The sequence below is a fragment of the Paramisgurnus dabryanus genome, chromosome 8, assembly GCF_030506205.2.
Source record: "Paramisgurnus dabryanus chromosome 8, PD_genome_1.1, whole genome shotgun sequence".
Taxonomy (NCBI): Eukaryota; Metazoa; Chordata; class Actinopteri; order Cypriniformes; family Cobitidae; genus Paramisgurnus; species Paramisgurnus dabryanus.
This window is the reverse complement of record NC_133344.1, coordinates 29,417,152-29,436,984: the sequence shown is the minus strand read 5'-3', so window position 1 is coordinate 29,436,984 and position 19,833 is coordinate 29,417,152. Positions and strand designations below refer to the sequence as shown.

The 19,833-nt window shown below is 36.6% G+C and overlaps 1 protein-coding gene across 1 annotated transcript; it reads left to right on the top strand.

The window, feature by feature from the left end:
• The first annotated feature begins 6,596 nt into the window (after positions 1–6,596).
• galnt17 (polypeptide N-acetylgalactosaminyltransferase 17) lies at positions 6,597–19,098 on the top strand. Its single transcript, XM_065281434.2, has 12 exons — positions 6,597–7,149; positions 7,512–7,773; positions 10,511–10,694; positions 11,015–11,181; positions 11,769–11,943; positions 12,155–12,352; positions 15,556–15,673; positions 15,807–15,992; positions 16,077–16,214; positions 18,135–18,230; positions 18,485–18,646; positions 18,746–19,098. Exons 1-12 carry the CDS (start codon positions 7,147–7,149, stop codon positions 18,893–18,895), a joined length of 1,839 nt encoding a protein of 612 aa, XP_065137506.1. The 5' UTR covers positions 6,597–7,146; the 3' UTR covers positions 18,896–19,098.
• The last annotated feature ends 735 nt before the right edge of the window (positions 19,099–19,833 follow it).

The following is a 19,833-nucleotide window of genomic DNA, read 5'->3' as shown; positions in this document are numbered from 1 at the left end:
CAAAAGCGGTATCAAAAGTCACTTTAGAGGTATTGTTAAGTTTCAATAACGGTGTTTTTGGATTTAAAAGTATTTATTTCTCGATAAAAGTAACAAAATATATGAGATAAAATGCCAAACTTATCAGATATATACATAAATGCGCATTTTCCGCCATCTTGAATTATTTTCTCAGACTCGACCACAGACCTACGTCACGCTGCTCCTTCACTCCGATTGGCAGTCGCTTTGTCGCATCGCTCAGCATTTGCATAAAATAGCCTGCTTGTCTATTTTGGCCCTGCCTTGCTCGCGCAGCGCCGAGCTCGTCGCTTGTCGCAGGCAAACGGCCACTTCCATTGAAAATGAATGGTAGCCTGTCGCTCTGTCTCTGTCGCTTGTAGCTAATGTGACTGGGGGGTTAAAGGGGCCATGGCGTGAAAATCTGACTTTTTCCATGTTTAAGTGCTATGATTGGGTCCCAGTGCTTCAATCAACCTGGAAAATTTGAAAAAGATCAACCCAGTAACTTAGTTTTGGCAAACTATTCTTCACAAGCGTGTGAAAAATTAAGTCATTGAAATTTGGCTCTCCTTATGATGTCATAAGGAGCTTTTATTATAATAATATCACCCCTTAATCTGCACTATCCAACCACAGCACTGCCATTTAGTTTGAAATGCATCAAACCACCATCATTGTGATCAGTGTTTGCCCTTCATCCACTCATTTGCATTTTAAAGGATACACCCAAAACGGCACATTTTTGCACACACCTACAAAGCAAAGTGGCAATTTTAACATGTTATTATAAATTATCTAAATGATATTTGAGGCAAAACTTCACATATGTGCTCTGGGGACACCAAAGATTTATTTTACATGGCCCCTTTAAGGATTTTCCAAGTCTTGCACAAGATGTAATTTTCGAATTCAATTTGACCATGCAGGACAAACAGCACATCTTAAGTATGTAGGTGTGGTTTATATTTGAATTTTTTACTAAGCAAGTTTTGTTAAAACAGACTTTAGGTTTATTAATGCTGTAAAACATTGAAAAATATTGCTAATAAATAGAGAGAAAGCTAATACAAGTTTCTTCAGGATCCAAGCATGTTACATTTTATAATCATACCTCTATGCAATTACTTAATGCAAAGTGGATAAAAAAATCCTTTGTCATTATCCATATCATTATTAAAAATGTATATCCTCTCATGTTTGAATTGTGTAAGCCTATAGCAGAGATGAGCTAGTGTGGCACAACTAGACATTTCTGGAGAATCTGATGTAGATATCATTATCGACATCAGGCTTATCCTTCTGGGACCCTGCACGTATCTCTTTAATATAACCTTGATATATTTAATATTGACTGAGTAAGGTCATGTTAAAGATAAAAAATCTACGTGAAATCAATGATTGAAATCAAACTTTGATGCTCCTCTAATTACAGTTTTTCTGAAATGCTAAAACACATTTTTAGAAACCATCACTCATTTTCTCAAAACCTTAAACACAAATCACAATTTCAAACAAAATTTACAGAACCCTTGACTCTTCCAGCAAAATCAAACAATTGCTTCAAAACCATTTCACTTGTACTCAAAATCAAAATAAGCTTTCAAATCATACACACATAAGTCTATAATATAAAACACTACAAGCATCCATTAGACACTAACTTAAAAAATGGAAAACACAACATCCAGGAGATCTGTTTACAGAAAAATACATGTTTACTGTCCATAACAACACACTTGACAAATACTGTTAAAAATCTATATTACTGTAATCACAAGTTTAGTTCAGTGAATATAGTGAATACTTTACTGTAAGTACTGCAAGTAATAGTAAGTTTTCAATATTACTGTAAGCAGCACTTGTATTTTGTAAAAACTCAACAATCCAACTGCAAATTTTGCCAATTGCATCGTCTCTGGTGTCCTTTTCTTCCTCATACTCTTCATCTGCCTCTCAGACTGTTTCCGATCCACACAATTGGTAAAAAAACACCATTAGATAAAAGTGTGAAGAATTTTGAGTTGTTGTGTTTACTCGATGATAACAGTGTTGTAGTTGTGTTCAACTTTTGCCTGCCTGTGTTTAGCATTTATAAAACAAGTGCATTGCAGTGTGAAATGTGTGTTTTAGTGAGAAGTTTGTGTTTAGAATTTTGCAAAAAGAGTGCATGATTTGACAAATGTGTTTAGGCCACTATGCATTTGGTTCAGAGATTGGGGTTTAGTGTTTTAGCAATTCAGAAAAACTGTAAATTATAACTAGACTTTCACAAACAGTGTCACGTATAATATACTAAAATAATTGTGTTACAAAGCAAATGAAGTGCATGAACCCACTGTTCTCAGTTTTTGTCATAAATGCTATGAAACAAAACTTTTATTTCAACAACTTTTGAAGACTCGTTTAACAATAATCCTATGTTCCCATTGTTTGAACAGCAGTCCTGCAAAATATTTAAATAACCTTGCAGCACTTTAGATAATCTCATATGTCTGTGTTCAATACAGTGTGTTCTTTTCTTATCTTAATTAAAAATCCATAAAATAACCCTTTATTTTAAGATTTACTCTCATTATTTAGTCTCATGCAAAGCATGCTGGGAACTGGAAATATTGCTTTTATACAACACAAATTATTTATATAGTCCCAACTTAAATGAGTCAACATAGGTTGATTTAAAACACACGATATGCACTTACCATAAAAACATTGAGCAAATGTAATGAATCCTTTTTTTCACTGAACATGAACAACAGTATTAGCATTAGCATATTAACATTAACAAAGATTAATAAATACTGAGAAACTACTGTAAATATCTAATGCATTTACTAATAACAAATACAAATTTGTATTAAACCTAAAAATGATGAAGGGTTGTTTGTTTGTTTATTCATTTTGTTTGTTTTTATTGTTATGTCTTTTATTTATAAAATAAATACATAATTTTAATATTGAACATCAATGTGAGCATTATATGTCATAAGACTATAAACATAACATAACATACATAAAACACAGTAACCTGGATGCTGCAAATAATTTTGAAAGGTACAATTTTATATTACACAATAATTAAATGTGAATATGTCTTCTAATAACATATTTGAAGTTATTTTTACAAATAATTAAACCAAAATGTTTGTGACATTTGAGTGTCTTGTCCTCCTCTACGCTCTGGGTCCTGATCACACTGTCGGGGCTTATTTCTGCGATAACAACCGTCTGCCTATACATTATTCCTTACATGACATGGCATATGGCATATAACACAACATAAAAAAAATCATTGTGCTGTTCATAAATCTCTGTGGACACCAAGCTACAAGCAGATAACATCATAGGGCACAAAACTTTTTGGATGCCTTTTCTGATATCAGTCAGCACTATTTTTGCATTTCCTTTCCCAAATCAACACTAGCTTCTCCATCCCATGCATACGTTTTTACGTCTTCTTATTTCCCTACATCCGCCCCTACACACTTGTGTTGTTACCACTTATCTCAACACCTACTTTAAGAACAAAGTAGCAGCAATCAACAATTCAGGCTAATGAGTTGTGTTGGGGTAAAACAATGTTTAGTCTCAGTACTCTGTGCTCAACAAGAGGAAAAACCAAGGCAACAGAAATCATTTGTGGACCCACCACCGCTGATAACGAAAACATGGACAACATCACTAAAAACTTTTTAACCATTTTAACAGTGTTGTTTAACATGTTGAACAGTATACCATAGATGCAGAAATTCTTCCTGCTTGGGCTGTCCAGGTTATGAATTTATCCATCTGTTTATTAGAATTGGGAATTACATAATACAGTGAAGCAATGTGAATGGAGGAGAGAAATTAAAATGCTCTGTAGCTAAGTTAAAAGTTATAAGTTACTGATGAAAGTTATATATACATTGTCATGAAAGCATCTGACAAATGCATAATTAAAAACATACAAGTATTTATCAGAGTTACTTGAAAAGAAAATCCATTTCTGAGGCAACAAAATGATTTAAGCTTTATTTGTACTGTATTTGGTCTGATTTGCTACACTTTCATGAAATGCTAAACATGAATTGATCTGAGTTAAAGGATGATGATGATGTTATGGGTGTGGCTCACTGCATTATTTTTAGTGCAGTTTCATGTTTTGGCTTCTGCATCTTTGTTGCTTACACGTTTGTCTCAGTTTATCTCAGCCTCATTATGCCACTTCCTGTTTATGAAGTCATCAGACAGAGGAATATCAGTAATGGGAAAGACTCACAGGTTGCATGCATGATGCAATTTAGTGTGGAGTGGATATGCATTAGTGTACTGAGATCTATGCAGCCAGGCACATTAGCACCTCAGGCTATCTGGGTGACCTATTTTCTCACAAACTTAAAGATTCAACAGAGAGGATTTTCACTCTTATATTAACAACGTACATTTAGAGAGACAGAAAGACCTTTTAAATACATAAATTATTGTAGTAATCAATACACGACCTACATAGCAAGACCATATTTGACTTTACATAACATGCATACAATTATTTCATTAGCTTTCTAGTCATTACTTTAAAGTTTTAACAACTCTGAATTGAGAATCAACATTAATTCAGAGTTTGTGTGACTTAAGTTTAATGTTATGTGAAACCCATATCCTTGAATCTGGCCACCCATATACCCCTCCAAGGATGGCTGGGGCCTGGTGGTGCAAAACAGGATCAGATTTGGACTTAAAATCTTCAAGTGTGTGGGAAGCTTTATGTGGCGTGTGTGAGAAAGCTTTTTCCACCCTCATAGCTGAAGTGAATATCAACTCTGTCTGCGTGGATGATCCGTTCCGTGTTTTCCATCAGTGTCAAATTTTGTTAAAGCAAATAACAAATATTTCTGCTACTGTTGGAGTATTAAAAACAAATATTTTTAGATTTACACAAAGGAACTGCTTGTAAACACAGTGCTTTTCAAACTATTTATTTGCTTATATTTATATTTGTTTATTTTATATTTCTACTCATATCTGGTAAATATGAAAAAGAAGTCTTAAAGGATTAAACTCATAAGTGGTGGCATAGTATACACAATTTCCTGACACTTTCTCAGTGGATTTATCATTCAATTTAATTTTTAATTTTGTGTTTAACACATTGTCCCATTAAATGTTTGGCACATGCGGACTGGATAAACTACATTGACATTTGCTTTCTATTAAAAGTGTTTGCCTTCTAGGACGCTACTGTCTTTTTCAGGTGTTTAACAACATTTCACCTTGGGAGGGTAAGTAAACATTTTTATTATTTGGTGTCCTAGACCGTTATAGAGCCAGCATCACGATCACTTTACTGTGCTAGCTGGCCTGGAGGCAAAACAAAAGGAAAAACAGAAGGCACAACCTTCCGATCTCTCTAATGAAGCCAATACGGAAGTGATTTAAACTGCAGTTCATCGACTGGCCGCTAGAGGCTGACTCCAAAAGGAAGTCAATTCTCATAGACCCCCATCTTAAAATACCCAACTTTACAGTAGAGAATAATATGTTTACAGCCTGGTACAAAAATAGTTTTTGGTCTGTACAGCTAAATGACAACTGTGAGGGGGGTGAATTTTTTTGTAACTCATCCGCTTAAATTATACTAAGTCTTAAAGTTCTGCATAATTAAGGGCGTGGCCACTTGAGTGATGGTTAAACAGCCACTGATGTCACGAGAGTCGAGCTAGGGGGGCGTGGTTTCAGCAACCAACCACCTCAGCTTCACCCACGTCCTACCTCTTTAACCATTTTCGTATTTCCACGAGTGATGCCCGGTGACGCGTGGTCAAGATGGCAACGGCAGGCACCGTCTACTTTAGGCTTCAAAAACGATCTTCAGAAACCTATGGGTGACGTCACAGACACTACGTACATTTTTTTTTTTTTTGTAAAGTTTTACCAAAAGAACGAACAAAACTTAACTAGCTAGCGTTAGGAAAGTGGTATTTCTACCTCCACCTAAACTCCGCCTACTAAAAAGTCACAATGTTTACAATCTGAAAAAGAGTTAAAGGGTCATAGCGTGAAAATCTGAATTTTCCATGTTTAAGTGCTATAATTGGGTCCCCAGTGCTTCTGTCAACTTAAAAAACGTGAAAAAGATCAACACAGGAACTTTGTTTTGGTAAATCATTCTCTGCAAACATGTGAAAAAATAGGTCAGTCAGATTTTGCCTGTTTTGTGACGTAGGTAGCAAGTCCAATTACAATAATACCGCACCTTAATCTGAACTACCCAACCAAGGCACTGCCATTTAGTGGAGACAGAAAGAGAAAAAATATTTGACAGCACAATTGAGTTTCAATTTTTAACAAACCACCATCATTGGGATCAGTGTTTGCATTTCATCAGCTCATTTGCATTTTAATGGACACACCCCAAAATGGCACATTTTGCTCATAACTACAAAACGGCAATTTTAACATGTTATAATAAATGAACTGTGGGGTATTTTTAGATTAAACTTAACATAGGCACTCTGGGGACACCAAAGACTTATTTTACATCTCAAAAAAAATCTCATAATATGACCCCTTTAAGTGTGCACGAGAGACTCCACTCCGCTTACGCCATCCACTCCGCGTTTTGTCATCAGTCTCCTCTGGTGCACTATCCAGCATTATTTGGTCAAAACGATTTGAGAAGAGAACCTGAACTACAAAAAAATAACTGTGGACGTCAGGAGATGCTATTACATCAACGATTTAATTTGAAACGATCCCATACAGGAGGGTTAGGTAACAGCGTTGATAAATGTTGGGTGTGATGTGAGGACTAAATGCTGTTGGAGATGTTGCGTCTGCGGAGTCTCATAGCTGAGCATCATACTTACATAGACTACTTCTGCTTATCCAGGGCACATACACGCACGTTTCCTAAAGCAAGAGAAGATCGTTGCTTCAACTTGACCTCCTAAATCATTTTCAGACTGTTTTTCATTGAAGACGTTTTTGATTGAAATGGCAGGTGCCCTCACGATAAATGACAGCAGTTTACGATCCGTTGCTCTTCAAAGTAGCCTATATTAGTATATTTCTCTATGTGGATTTTATTGAACTAATACGGATGAAATCACACGGACGGACTGACTTAACTATGTTAAAAAGCGGAATGTATTTCAATAATTCGAAATGGTAGGTGTTTATGGCTTTCGTTGAATAAACTATACCATATCTATAATCAAATATCTGTGTAGGCTATCGATAAATGACGTATAACTTAATTACTGACAAAAGCAGTTGTGTTTTGCGTAATAGCTTACCGTAACTGTGCTATATGCTAGTTAATGGGATTTTCTGATATTTTTCTGGTTTGTTTTTTCTATAGTAGTCTTTAAGTTTAAAATCCAGTCTCGTAAAACCTATGTGCTGCAAGAGCGTTGGGAGCGGCATTTGATTGGCATGCCGCTTAAATACCCAAACACGCTGCATGTCGGCATCTCGTGTTTTTATCAGTTTCCATATGCAACATGAGTTAAATCTCTGTGTCTTTGAAGATGCGATTCAGGACATCAAAATATGTTATGGCCTTTGTGATGAGAAGATGGAAAATCCTGCTGGTGATAAATGTGTTTACGATGGTCGGGTTCATCACTTTTTGGGGCAGGTGCAATTTGCACGTAACCAAAGCTCACCAACCAGCAGCCGATACGAGAATGCAGTCGGTCATCAGATCTGCTCAGAGGACCGGCATCTCTCATGATGTCCTCTTAAAGAGACTGGGATCACTGGAAGATGTAGTGTACAGGCAACTCAACGGTAACTACCCAAAGTATTTTGTAACCAAAGAAATTTCATGTTTAAGTATTTTAGTGGTTACAAAGCTTACTGTAGCCCATCACTATAGCCAAACCCAGATGAAAAATAGCTTATAATATTTAGTTACTAAATTAAGCAAATTCAAAGTGTAATAGTGTTTTTGAACCTTAATAAATATTTAAAGGTACAGTGTGTACATTTTAGCGGCATCTAGTGGTGAATTTGCAAATTGCAACCAACGGCTCAGTCTACTGCTCACCCTTCGCTTTTGAAATGCATAGAGAAGTTACGGTAACCGCCACAGGACAAACACGTCATTGTCTGAGACAACTTACGCCCCATTCAGACAGCCGGCGATGTAATCACTGTGTGTCGCCCGTCTCTTTCAATGAGGCTTTTCTAAATCTGCTTGTCATAAACAAATGAGTACCATTTACTCCAGTAACTGACGAGAGAAGGGTGACGTGAACTCCACTGCTTCGTTCTCTTTGGTATTCGCTCCCGAAATTCGCTCAACATTTGCATAAAGTTAAACTTTTCTTAACTTTCTCGCGTTGCTGGACACGCCCACATGGTCGCCACTGGTCAATTTTGCTGGCACCGCCAGAAGTCAACAGGTTTCCATTGAAATGAATGAGATTGCGTCGCTCTGCTATTGCTGGTCGCTGGCTGTCTAAATTGGGTGTTAGTAAAAAAAAACTTTTGTTAAAGGAGCATTTCACCCATAGAAACATTCATCTTTATTGAAAGTATCTAATATTTGTAGTCGAAATGTAACATACTTTTAGAATTTGGTGGCTATTTGACCAAAAAAAGGGGTGTTTGTACACCCCCTCAACAAAGATATTGGACTTCCTTCTTTCAATGGTGCAAAATGATGATTTTTACATCATTGAAAGAAGGAAGTGCTACACTAAAATCTGTATTTCTCCTGTCTCAGCGGCAACTGAGGAAATGATGCATGACCATTCAAATACATGACTGGGGTTCAAAGCTTAATGCAAATGGGTGAAGTGTCCCTTTAAGGAACTGTAGAAACATGGCGGCAAAAAAGGTCGATTTTCATGTAAGGGGACCCATGGCATATGTAAGGTCTTTATACACCCCTGATAATATAGTTATGTAGATTATATTGAATTTGTGTCAAGAGACCCTCCTTGAATTTACACACTGCAACTTTAAGTATAGCCTACTACAGTTTATCATTTTACTTTAGTCAGTAATACAGAATAGGCTACTATAGTGTACTAAAGTAATTATATTATACTAAAGAACAAATACTATACTACAATTAATAGTAGGGACGAACATTTCTGTACTGGTACCGATATTCGATTACTTAAAGTAACAGTATGTAAGAAAATCATATCAATGAATCATAAAATGGCCCTGATATGTCACTAGACATACAGAAATCATTTTTATTTCAAATACTTATATCACTGACAACAGTGGTCTGGCCAGGATATTTTCATTTAAAAAGTGGAGTTGCAGCCCTCAACTGATGTTTATGTTGTCATTTTGTGTATTGGCCACCAGCTGTGTGATTGCAGTACCAGTTTTAGCCACAAGTTTTGTGATTGCAATACCAGTTTTGGCCACAATCCTACATGCTGTTCCTTTAAACGTAACTAAACCCCTGGTCAGAGCCTGACTCCACCCACGGGCAATATTTGAAAAATGCAAGAAAAGTGTGCAGACCCCAAAGGAGGTAGAGGGGAAGAACTGAGCTTGGGTGTGGTGAGATCATTACAAGGGCGTGGGAAGCTTGAACCTGCTTACGTCACGCGGTACCACAACATCCAATAGGAAAATTCATCTGCAGTGGGCACCGTTCAACCTGAAGAGGGCAGCACTCAGATGTTTTTACACCATATATTGGTACCCAAGACGTTGGCTGTCTTAAACAATCGGCAGATGTCCAAAAGTGGGAAAATGCTTTTATATGCCAATACTTATTACTGACTGTTATATCGGTGCATCCCTAGTTAATACTATTTTATACTACAATATATGTTTTCATGTGGGAATGCTTAACCCTGGAGAACCCATGGGTTAAAATTTGGCCAATGATAATTGATACTAATAAAAGGGTTCTTGGGTTCTCCAGGATTTAACTTAAGTTCTTCCCTGCCATTGACAAGTTATCTCTTCAATTTAAAGAAAATGCTGAGTTTTTAAGGCAATCCATATTTCTGCTATTATCCATTAGGTGGCGCTCTTACCCAACTTACAAAACACTGAAGCATCCACTAATCCAAAACAGTAAAAACTCTGTGTATGTTTTGATCATCGTTTTGAATCTGATCTCTAAGACAAGTCCTTTACAAAAATGCAATTATTTCAGCTTTTTGGTCAAAATTTGGTATTTTTGAAGAGACCTACCCATATTTGAGAGGTGATAAAAAGAAAACAAATTAAGATAGGATGAAACTTTTTTATTTTATTTTGAAAGCAGAGTGTCTATTCTTTCATTGGATATATTGTATGTTTATATATCAAAGAAAAACATTTTCTAGAAGGCATTAAACTTTTGTGAAAATCATTAATATTATTCATTATCATTACTATATGTGAAAATAAACTTTAATCGGCACACTGAAATAGATTGAATGATCAGTTGAAGGATCATGCTGAATGATAGATCAAACTAGCAATGTAGTTTTTTAATAAAAGTTGTAGTTTGAAAGACAGTTAATAGCTACAATAAATATATTGACCCAAATATGTTCAACAGGTTTGTCCAGGTCTCTTGGACTTATTGAGGGTTTTGGAGGTCGAGGTAGAAGAGGAGTACCAGCAACACTTTTGCCAACAGAAGAAGAGACGGCCAAAACATTAAAGGAGAAATATGGCTACAATGCATTTCTAAGTGACAAAATCTCTCTGGATAGGACTATACCAGACTTTCGGCCCAGAAAGTAAGAAACATATATATTGTTTTGCTTCTTCTGATAGTCTTCTTATAATCTGAACTAACGGTATATTTAGTGTAGGAGAGGAAAGTGACATTTACTGTTACTAAATTCAACCTGAAAGGTAATATAAATAAGTGTTATGTCTAAGCTTTGTAATTGATACACTTAAAATGTGCAAGATAGCAAGAAATGACCTCTCATCTGTTACGAAAAGAACGGTGTCATACCTTTACTACACCACTCTTACAGGAGTCTGTTGATTCATTTCACTAATAATGAAAAGCTATTCCGTGTATCCATGTACTGTATCTGTGTTTTTGTAGATGCAGAGACATCGTTTATTCTCATGACTTACCGCAGATCTCCATCATCTTCATTTTTGTAAATGAGGCGTTGTCTGTCATACTGCGTTCTGTCCATTCTGCGGTCAATCACACTCCAGTCCATCTCTTAAAGGAAATCATCTTGGTGGATGACAATAGTGACGACGGTGAGAAATATTCAATTGACTATGTTTTTATTAACCAAAATAAGCTTACGATGTAAAATGCAGCAAACGAAAAAGAGAATAAAGGTCAAATAAACCTTACAGGGTTGACCATGGGTGTCAAAACAGATAACCTGGTGCAGCTCGCCAAAAGGCACCCCTTGCTTATGTCATTCATGGCCATGCTGTTTGTTATATCAGAATATGTCTTCAAGCTTTGTTAGAAAGACAGTTGCAATCACATTGTTGGCATGAGTACAGTATGTGGGGCATGCCAAGCTACCCATCATCAGCGCAAGAGACTTGCTAAAATGAGGGGTCAGACAGCTAAGAGCTAACACACCCATTTCTGTCCTAATGTCAGTGAATCACCAGTTGTTTCTTAGCAAGCTGATGACATTGTTTAACTTGGGGAAAGCAAGCACTTTTCAATAAAGTAGATGGTACCCTGTATCGCACATCAAAGGAACGCGTACGTTTTGGCATCGGATACGCCCTCCCTCCGGTGTGGTTTAAACACAGCGAGAGAGCAATCGTGCACCAAGATTTCTCTCTTTATGTTGATTGTGGTTGTATTTGTGTCTTTGCAGAACAGCTGAAAGGACCGCTAGAAGAGTACATCAACAAGCGCTACCCGGGTCTTATCAAAATAGTGCGCAACCAGAAGAGAGAAGGGCTCATCCGTGCTCGCCTCGAGGGCTGGAAAGTGGCCACTGGGGAGGTGATCGGGATCTTTGATGCCCATGTTGAATTCACGCCTTTATGGTGAGAAATGGGCATAGGTGCTCCTACTCTCAACTCGGTTTATAAACAAGAAGTCTTCTTAGTTCATATCTTCATGCAATTGTCTAATGTGAGGAGAATGAGTACATTTCAGGCCAGATGAATAATGTATACTTTGGATGCACTTGAAGTCACTATAGATAAAAATGTGAAACTCAGTTTGTTTATAATGATTTAACCTCTACAACTACAGGGCTGAACCAGCTCTGTCTAGAATCAAGGAGGACCGTAAGAGGATCATTCTGCCATCTGTAGATAACATCAATTATGACACATTTGAGCTGGAACACTATGAGAACTCCGCCCATGGCTTTAACTGGGAGCTCTGGTGTTTGTATATTAGTCCACACAAACAGTGGTGGAATGAAGGAGACCCTTGTGCACCTATCAGGTATGATCCTACTGGGTATTTCATTGGTACTCTAATCCTGTATTAACGTTATTCTGGTGGATCGTTTCTTACTGTTTATACTTTACCATTGAAAATAATCCTGCGTTGCTAGGTTTGTGATTTTACCCTGTACGTTTGGGTTAAAGATCCCATATGATGTTGTTTAAAAGCACATTATTATGTGTAATTCAATGTGTTTGCATGGTTTATGGTTAAAAAACTAAAAAATTTTCACATACTGTACATAATCGTTGCTTATCTATGCCCCGCCTCTCTGAAACCTGCCCATTTGTAAAAAGCTCATTGTTCTGAGAAAGTTCGGTGTGATCCAATTGGCCAGCTATCCAGTGCATTTTGAATGGCTGAATACCTCAAGCGCGTAAAAAAGGAAATGTGACGTTTCTTACCATATTTGAAAGATCAACTCCTAAAACAATAGTGAAAGGCAGGGTTGCCAGATCTGTGTATCAAAAACAGCCCAATGGCCATTCAAAATTAATCCAAAAGCAACCCAATGACTATTCACAGCCCAAATAATGAACAAAATCCTTCCATCTCTAACCAGCAGAAAAACATTAATCTGCAGAAACAGTTTAAAAGTAATTTAGAACTATCCCGAAAGGCCACGGACCTGGCAACCCTGGTGAAAGGAGATAATATCATCTTATTACCTTATCAAAAAAGGTAAAAAATGCAGTTGACTAAGCTGATCGCTTAACTTTGCCAGCGCGGCTTGAGCAGGACGTAACAGATTGGTATGGTGAGGATACTAAAACATAAAACCATGTCTGCATTTGTGATCATAGAAACGGGTCATTCTATGAAAATGGTGGCTTTCCTGTCCCAGTCCCAACCACCAGGAAAACACTTAAAATTGTCAGATAGTGACACAAAATATATGTTTTTTGTTTTAATTTAAGTGTTTTATTATAAAAAAAAAACGTATGTAAGACATCTATATTGCAAACCATTTTTTATATATATTGTAGAACACGGTCAGTACCATGAAATTGGCTTGTCCCTCGGGTCAGGAGTTGTGGTTTAGTGACATATTTTTAGTTAAAAAATATATTATTCTCCCCCTTTAAATGTCATAATACAAAGGGAAGTAGTACAGTTATTTAGTGGACTACTTAAAAAACTAAAATATCAACTAAATATTAGAAATAATTTACAGGGAATACCTGTCCCTCAATTTCATGTCACTGGTGTTACAATTTATAAAAGCATCACTTTGAAAAAAATCAACATCCTTGCCAACTTCTTCCTGGGTCAAAGGTTCATTGTAGGCATGGCTGTTGAAGATGTGTGACTTAAGATGTGTCACTGGTGTTACTACAGTTTATAGTAAGGGGAAAGTAAATTTTATTAATTTAATTTTTCAAATTGCATGATTAAGTGATTTATTTACAATTTAAGAAGTGTGGTTTGAGCTACTCTGGCCGCAATCTTAGATATGCCATTTTGTCTGCAGATTTGTCACTGGTGTTATCGTCACTGGTGTTGCTGCTGGTAACACCAGTGACATGACGATAACACCAGTGACAATCAATAACACCACTAACTTTTTATCAACATAAGGTTTAACTCTTTCACCGCCAGCATTTTTAAAAAAAGTTGCCAGCCAGCGCCAGCGTTTTTCATGATTTTCACCAAAGTTTAATGTCTTCCAGAAAATGTTCTTCTTTAAATATATAAACATACAATATACTAAATGAAAGATCAGACCCTCTGCTTTCAAACAAAAAAAACCGTTTCATCCTACCTTTAGTGGTTCTTTTGCAATCAGTTTTGAATATGGGTAGGTTTTTGCAAAAACACCATATTTTGATCAAAAAGCAGAAATAATTCCATTTTAGTGATGGACTTTTCATAGAGATCCCATTCAGAGCGATCTTTAAAACAGACACGGACATGCAGCAGCTTGCCATAGGGCAATACTTCCGGGTTTAAAAAGTTGCGGTGGATAATAGCGGTATTGCGGAAAGACGGAAAATCTCGTCATTGGCGGGGAAGCGTTTTCTCTTAATTGACGAGATATCTCGTCAATGGCGGGGAAAGAGTTCATAAAAGCCTCAAAAATTATATTAATAAAGACTTGTTTGCATTTCATTACTGTTTTAATAGTGTAAACACATAATATTGCTTTCCTTTTGTCATTGGTTTCACTTTGCGTCAATGGTGTTACATTGCGTCACCGGTGTTACCGCATGGCATATTGGTTTCATAGAATATGGTTTTTGTATCTTCCCAACTGTTGCTGCATTCATTAGTAAGCATTTTAAGGATATCATCATTCAATTTTCATCACTCAACCTCAATTATTTCTACTGTTACAACAAAAAACACAATGGTAGAATTAGAAAAAGGTCACACATTAGAACTTTACGTATGCCTATTTACAGTAAATTATTATTAATCAAGACAATTTCTCAATATTACATTAACTTTTTCTGTCTTTGATTATGTATGCAAATTAAATGGTCAAATTACATTCTGGGAAGCCGGAATTGTCATCTAAAATATAGGTAACATCAGTGACAAAAAAGCAGTACAAGCATTTTTTAATGTAATGTAGTAAAAATATAAAAATACATTAAGCTGTCATTTAAGCTGATTTATAATGTTAAGAGGTTAACTATTATTTGACTATAAGTTTTGGTATAAAAAAAGAATTACATTTATAAAAAGTTGTCTGTTCAAAAAGCCACCATTTTCATAGAATGACCCAAACGACAAACAACAAGCGCTTCTTTGCACTGCTCAAAACTCGAGTTTGAATCGTCAGGAAATTCTTTAAATATAAAAACAAAGGCTACGTACAGGCTGTAAATCAGAAGAGAACTACTTGGAAAGTTGGAATTGCCCCATTTTTAGAAAAAGCCTTTGTGAACCAGACTTCTCCAAGGTTCAGGCAACAGTCCTCTTTAAAATACACTGCACACACTCGAACATTTGGGTTGTTACTGTTCTGAAACAGTGTTGCAAATAAAACTTAACCATTGATTTCTTCTTGTGTCCTCTTTTGGAATGCCAAGCAAGTAAAGTAGTTTGCCTTTAGCAACCAAAAACACAGCATCTCCATGACATGGCAGCACATTTTGGACTTATAACAAAAGGACAATATTTAATGTCTCAGATTGTCAGTATTTAGATAAAGAAGAGCACTGCATATATACCAAGTGTGGAAAGCTGTTTTTCAGGACACCCGCAATGATAGGCTGTTCGTTCGTGGTAAACCGGGAATACTTTGAGGAACTGGGACTGCTGGATGAGGGCATGGATGTGTACGGAGGTGAAAATGTAGAGCTGGGAATCAGGGTTAGTGTGCCGTATGCTGCAACTAAAGTAGAGCACTCATATTTGAGTCTCCAGAAACTCAGCCTTACTTTAAAATATGACTTCACAAAAGTATTATTTATATCAAGACTGAAGTTGTGTATCTAAATCCCAGGTCTGGACATGTGGGGGCAGCATGGAGGTTTTACCCTGTTCCAGAGTGGCCCACATGACAAGATCAAAAAAGCCTTACGACAGTAAAATCTTTTTCCATGCCAGACGAAACGCCCTTCGTGTTGCCGAGGTCTGGATGGACCAACATAAATCCAGTGTCTATATGGCATGGAATCTCCCAATGAAGGTACTGAAGATCAACAGTGGTTACAATACTGTAACAATGTATCCATTTTCAAATACAATACCAAAACTTTCTTCATTCTTGCAGAATCATGGGATTCATTACGGAGACATTTCCCAGAGAGTAGCGCTCAGGGAAAGACTTCAGTGTAAAAGCTTTGACTGGTACCTCAACAATATCTATCCACAAATGAAGATATACAACGACACTCTGTTTTATGGAGAAGTAAGTGGATCAGAAAGTTTGTCTGGAACAACATTATCTGATTAGTTAACGTATAAGGGCTAGTTTACACAAAATTAATATTCTGTCAGTGTTTATTCAACCTCATGTCATCCCATTATGAATGTCTAATAGCAAAATAAAAAAAGAATTTACCATAAAATGAAAGTGAATAGTGTGCATGTAGCCCAACTGATAGATCATTGGGTCAGTAGCACAAAAGGTGCATACTAATAAAATGTGTACCTCTTATAATGCACTAAGTTGTTTGGTATTAAAGCATCTGCCAAATGCCGAAATGTAAATATAATTGTAATGAACGGGGACAATATCGAAAAACATCTTAAAAGTATTTTAAATGAGTCTGTATTACAAGGAGTAAATTGAAATATACATTTTTTATTGAAATCCATAGTAGCTTCCATAAATCTCATTTAAAAAAAGAACCAAACCAGATACATTTCACTTTAAAGTCCCAATAAAATTGACAATACTTTTTTATGTTATACTGCAGTGTTTTTATAAAAAAAATTCTGTTTATGAGTTTTTTTTAAAAACTTCAATGAAATCCACCCTCTTTTGCTAATCCTTCACTGATGAGGTCAGCTAGACGGCTTGGGCGGGAGCAAACGTTAACTCCGCCTCCTCCAACTGTCAGTCTGCTGCCAGTTCCATTTCGGATGAAACACCTACTTTTCTTTATCCAATTAAAGCACAAGCCAATTTTGCTCACATGATATTCAATTTCACTCGGAAATATGTCACAACATGGAAATCGATCGCGACTTCCGGTTTATAGGGAGGAAAATTATTAAATGTTTAATAAATGGTATTATGTAGAATACATGATAGTATTGCTTTTATATGTATATTAGCGATTCATAGTGTAAAAAATTATTATTTACCAATAAAGAACAATAGATATACATAACATACATGCACACATATCAGTAGCCAAGTCATTTAAACTTTTAATTTATCTAAAAAATAAATGTAACTTTATGAAAACGCTATAAGAAACACTACACTAAAGAAAAATATAGGAGGAACAAGCTTTGACAGAACACTGGATCCATAAAAATCACAGTTTAACGCTAAAACACTTCACACCGCTACTGCGGAGCTGTCACTTCCTGCCACCAGTTGGGTTCCGCCCACAAAAAACGTCATCTCTGTTTGCAAACACGCAAAATGTCTATAGTTACCTATAGTTCAGGGCCCCCGGCATAATAAACAACATTGACATGTTGCATGCATTGTCGTTTGACAATCGCTATCAACCAAAATGTGAGTTAGTTTATATGTAATGTGTGAACTTTGCACATGGTCCCTTACCCACCATTTTCTCAATATTTTAGTTCACAAAATTTGCTTTTACAGCAGATGGTTTGGATTAAACAAATAACAGTGCATTTAAGGTTTACTTTGTATCAGCATGTGTGGTCCCTGGGATCGAATCCATGATATTTGCGCTGCTAATGCGATGATCTACCAACTAAGCTATCACGCACTGGCTCGTAATAAAAGGGGAACCATTTTAAATGCTAAACAGCACCTATGTAGAACCTGTGAAGCACCATATTGTTCTAGATTGAACCATGAGTGGTTATAGTCATACTTTAGCACCACTTATGGTTCTACAGAGGTACAGTAGGATCCCTGTAGCACTAAAATGGTTCCCCTATGATTAAAACATTTATATTAGAGTATGGGTGTGTAATTTAGTAAATGCTAATATGTTATGGTCATATGAGTTGGAGGACTTGTTATGTCTTTGGAACAACAAGAAGTTAACTAAATGATAACAATTTGGATCAAGTTTATTTTCAGCTAGGAACTTACCCTTCTGATCAGAACTTCTGAAACAAATAGCAGGCTGAAGTACTACAACTTGTTTAACCCTTTTGTTTTAATTTGTGCTAGTTACGCAATGCCAATATGACCCATCTGTGTGTGGACCAGGGCACAAAGGAAAACAATTCAGCAATATTATACCCCTGCCACGGCTGGATGCCTCAGGTAAAGCTACACAACTCTCAGCTGCACATCTTCACAGACTTAAGCTCAGTACTCTACTAAACCTCAGATCAGTCTGCAGACAGAATAGGTTAAGTCTACAGGGACACATTTTTCGTCACACAGTTTTGTACGTTTCAGAAACATCATAGAGTGACTGTGAAATAAGAAAAGCTCAATATTTGCAGTTTATATAGTGTGTTTGATGAAATCAGAAGTTGTGCTATGAATGAAGATCCAAGTGGCCTGTTTTATAGCTGAGCCGCTACACTAAGGAGGGATATCTTTACCTGGGTGCTCTGGGAAGCAGCATTGAAGAGACTCGCTGTATGGTGGATGATACAATGAACAGCCACCCTCAGCTCCTCAACTGCGAAACGGTCTCCAGCGTAAGCCAGAAAACTTGGAACTTTGTACAGGTGAAGTACTGTAGTTTATTTTTTTATATACAGTAGTACACAGTTTAAAAGGTCTGTTTACCCTTTGGTCTATAACATGTTTTTATTTCTGCCCTGAAGAATGGGTCATTAGTCAACCGAGCCACAGGACGATGTCTCGAAGTAGTGCCAGTTAACTTTCGGTTAACGTTCTACTTCGGCTATGACTTGGTTCTGCGCTCCTGCACTGGCCAGAAGTGGAACATTAAGAATACAGTAGATCTCGAATAAGGCGAGTGAGCCAATGGCCCTCGGTAAGACTTCAACATGCTGAATATTTGGACTTTCGGCATTCATTAAATGTTTAGGAACTTGAAGTAGGATCCAGTGTGGACTCCCACATGTCCAACTTTAGCCAAAGGGGTGCTGATTGTGTATAAGTTGGTAGTTGGTCTCAGGAGTTTTTTTTTACTACACTCTAAAAACAAACAGTGCTATATACAGATGTGGCCTTTAAAAACGCGCGTTTTCTCCCGCGGCATTCGCCAAATCGTCTCGCGGAGTCACGCAGAATTCTGCAAGTGTTTTCGGGGGGGCTACTTTCCCTTTTCCCTTAATGTGTTTCGCTTCACAGAAAATCCACCAGGTGGCGCATAAAAAACTACATTTTTATATGCGTTGTCATTGCGGTTGTTTCCAGAAGTTAATAAGGGCATTGCTGAATATTTAATATTTCTATTAAAACAGCAAAGTGACGTCAACCCCTTCTTGCCAGCATAACAGCGCATACATATATTAAGATGACTGTACGTGCAATGGGCATTTATACTTAGTGCAACAAAGAATTTAGTGTGAGCCTAATACCCTTAACTCTATTTACAATGAATATCTTAATTATTTGTGTTGTCGAATTTTGACACCGTTTCATTGTTTGTTTATAATATTAATAATTATGTCCGTTTTTCTAAAAGTATTAATATTTTAAAGAGATTCATGTGGTATAAAAATACATGTTTTAAAGTTAAAAATGTTGTAAAAATATATTAGTATTATTGTTCTTAATATATTAAGAACAATAATATGACACATGTATATTGCGCTAAAATGCTATACATATGGAAAGAGGAATTCTTCTCAACCACCACCAATAAAGTTAAAAAAATATTCTTTAGAAAAACGGCGTTTAAACCCACGCAGAGCGAACAAGAAAACATGGGCCTATGCTTACA

Bases quoted from the DNA above. Each gene is read 5' to 3' on its own strand.
- galnt17 (XM_065281434.2), top strand. The intron at 7,774-10,510 runs GTAACTACCCAA...TATGTTCAACAG, and splicing joins AGTGTACAGGCAACTCAACG to GTTTGTCCAGGTCTCTTGGA. The intron at 11,182-11,768 runs GTGAGAAATATT...GTGTCTTTGCAG, and splicing joins GGATGACAATAGTGACGACG to AACAGCTGAAAGGACCGCTA.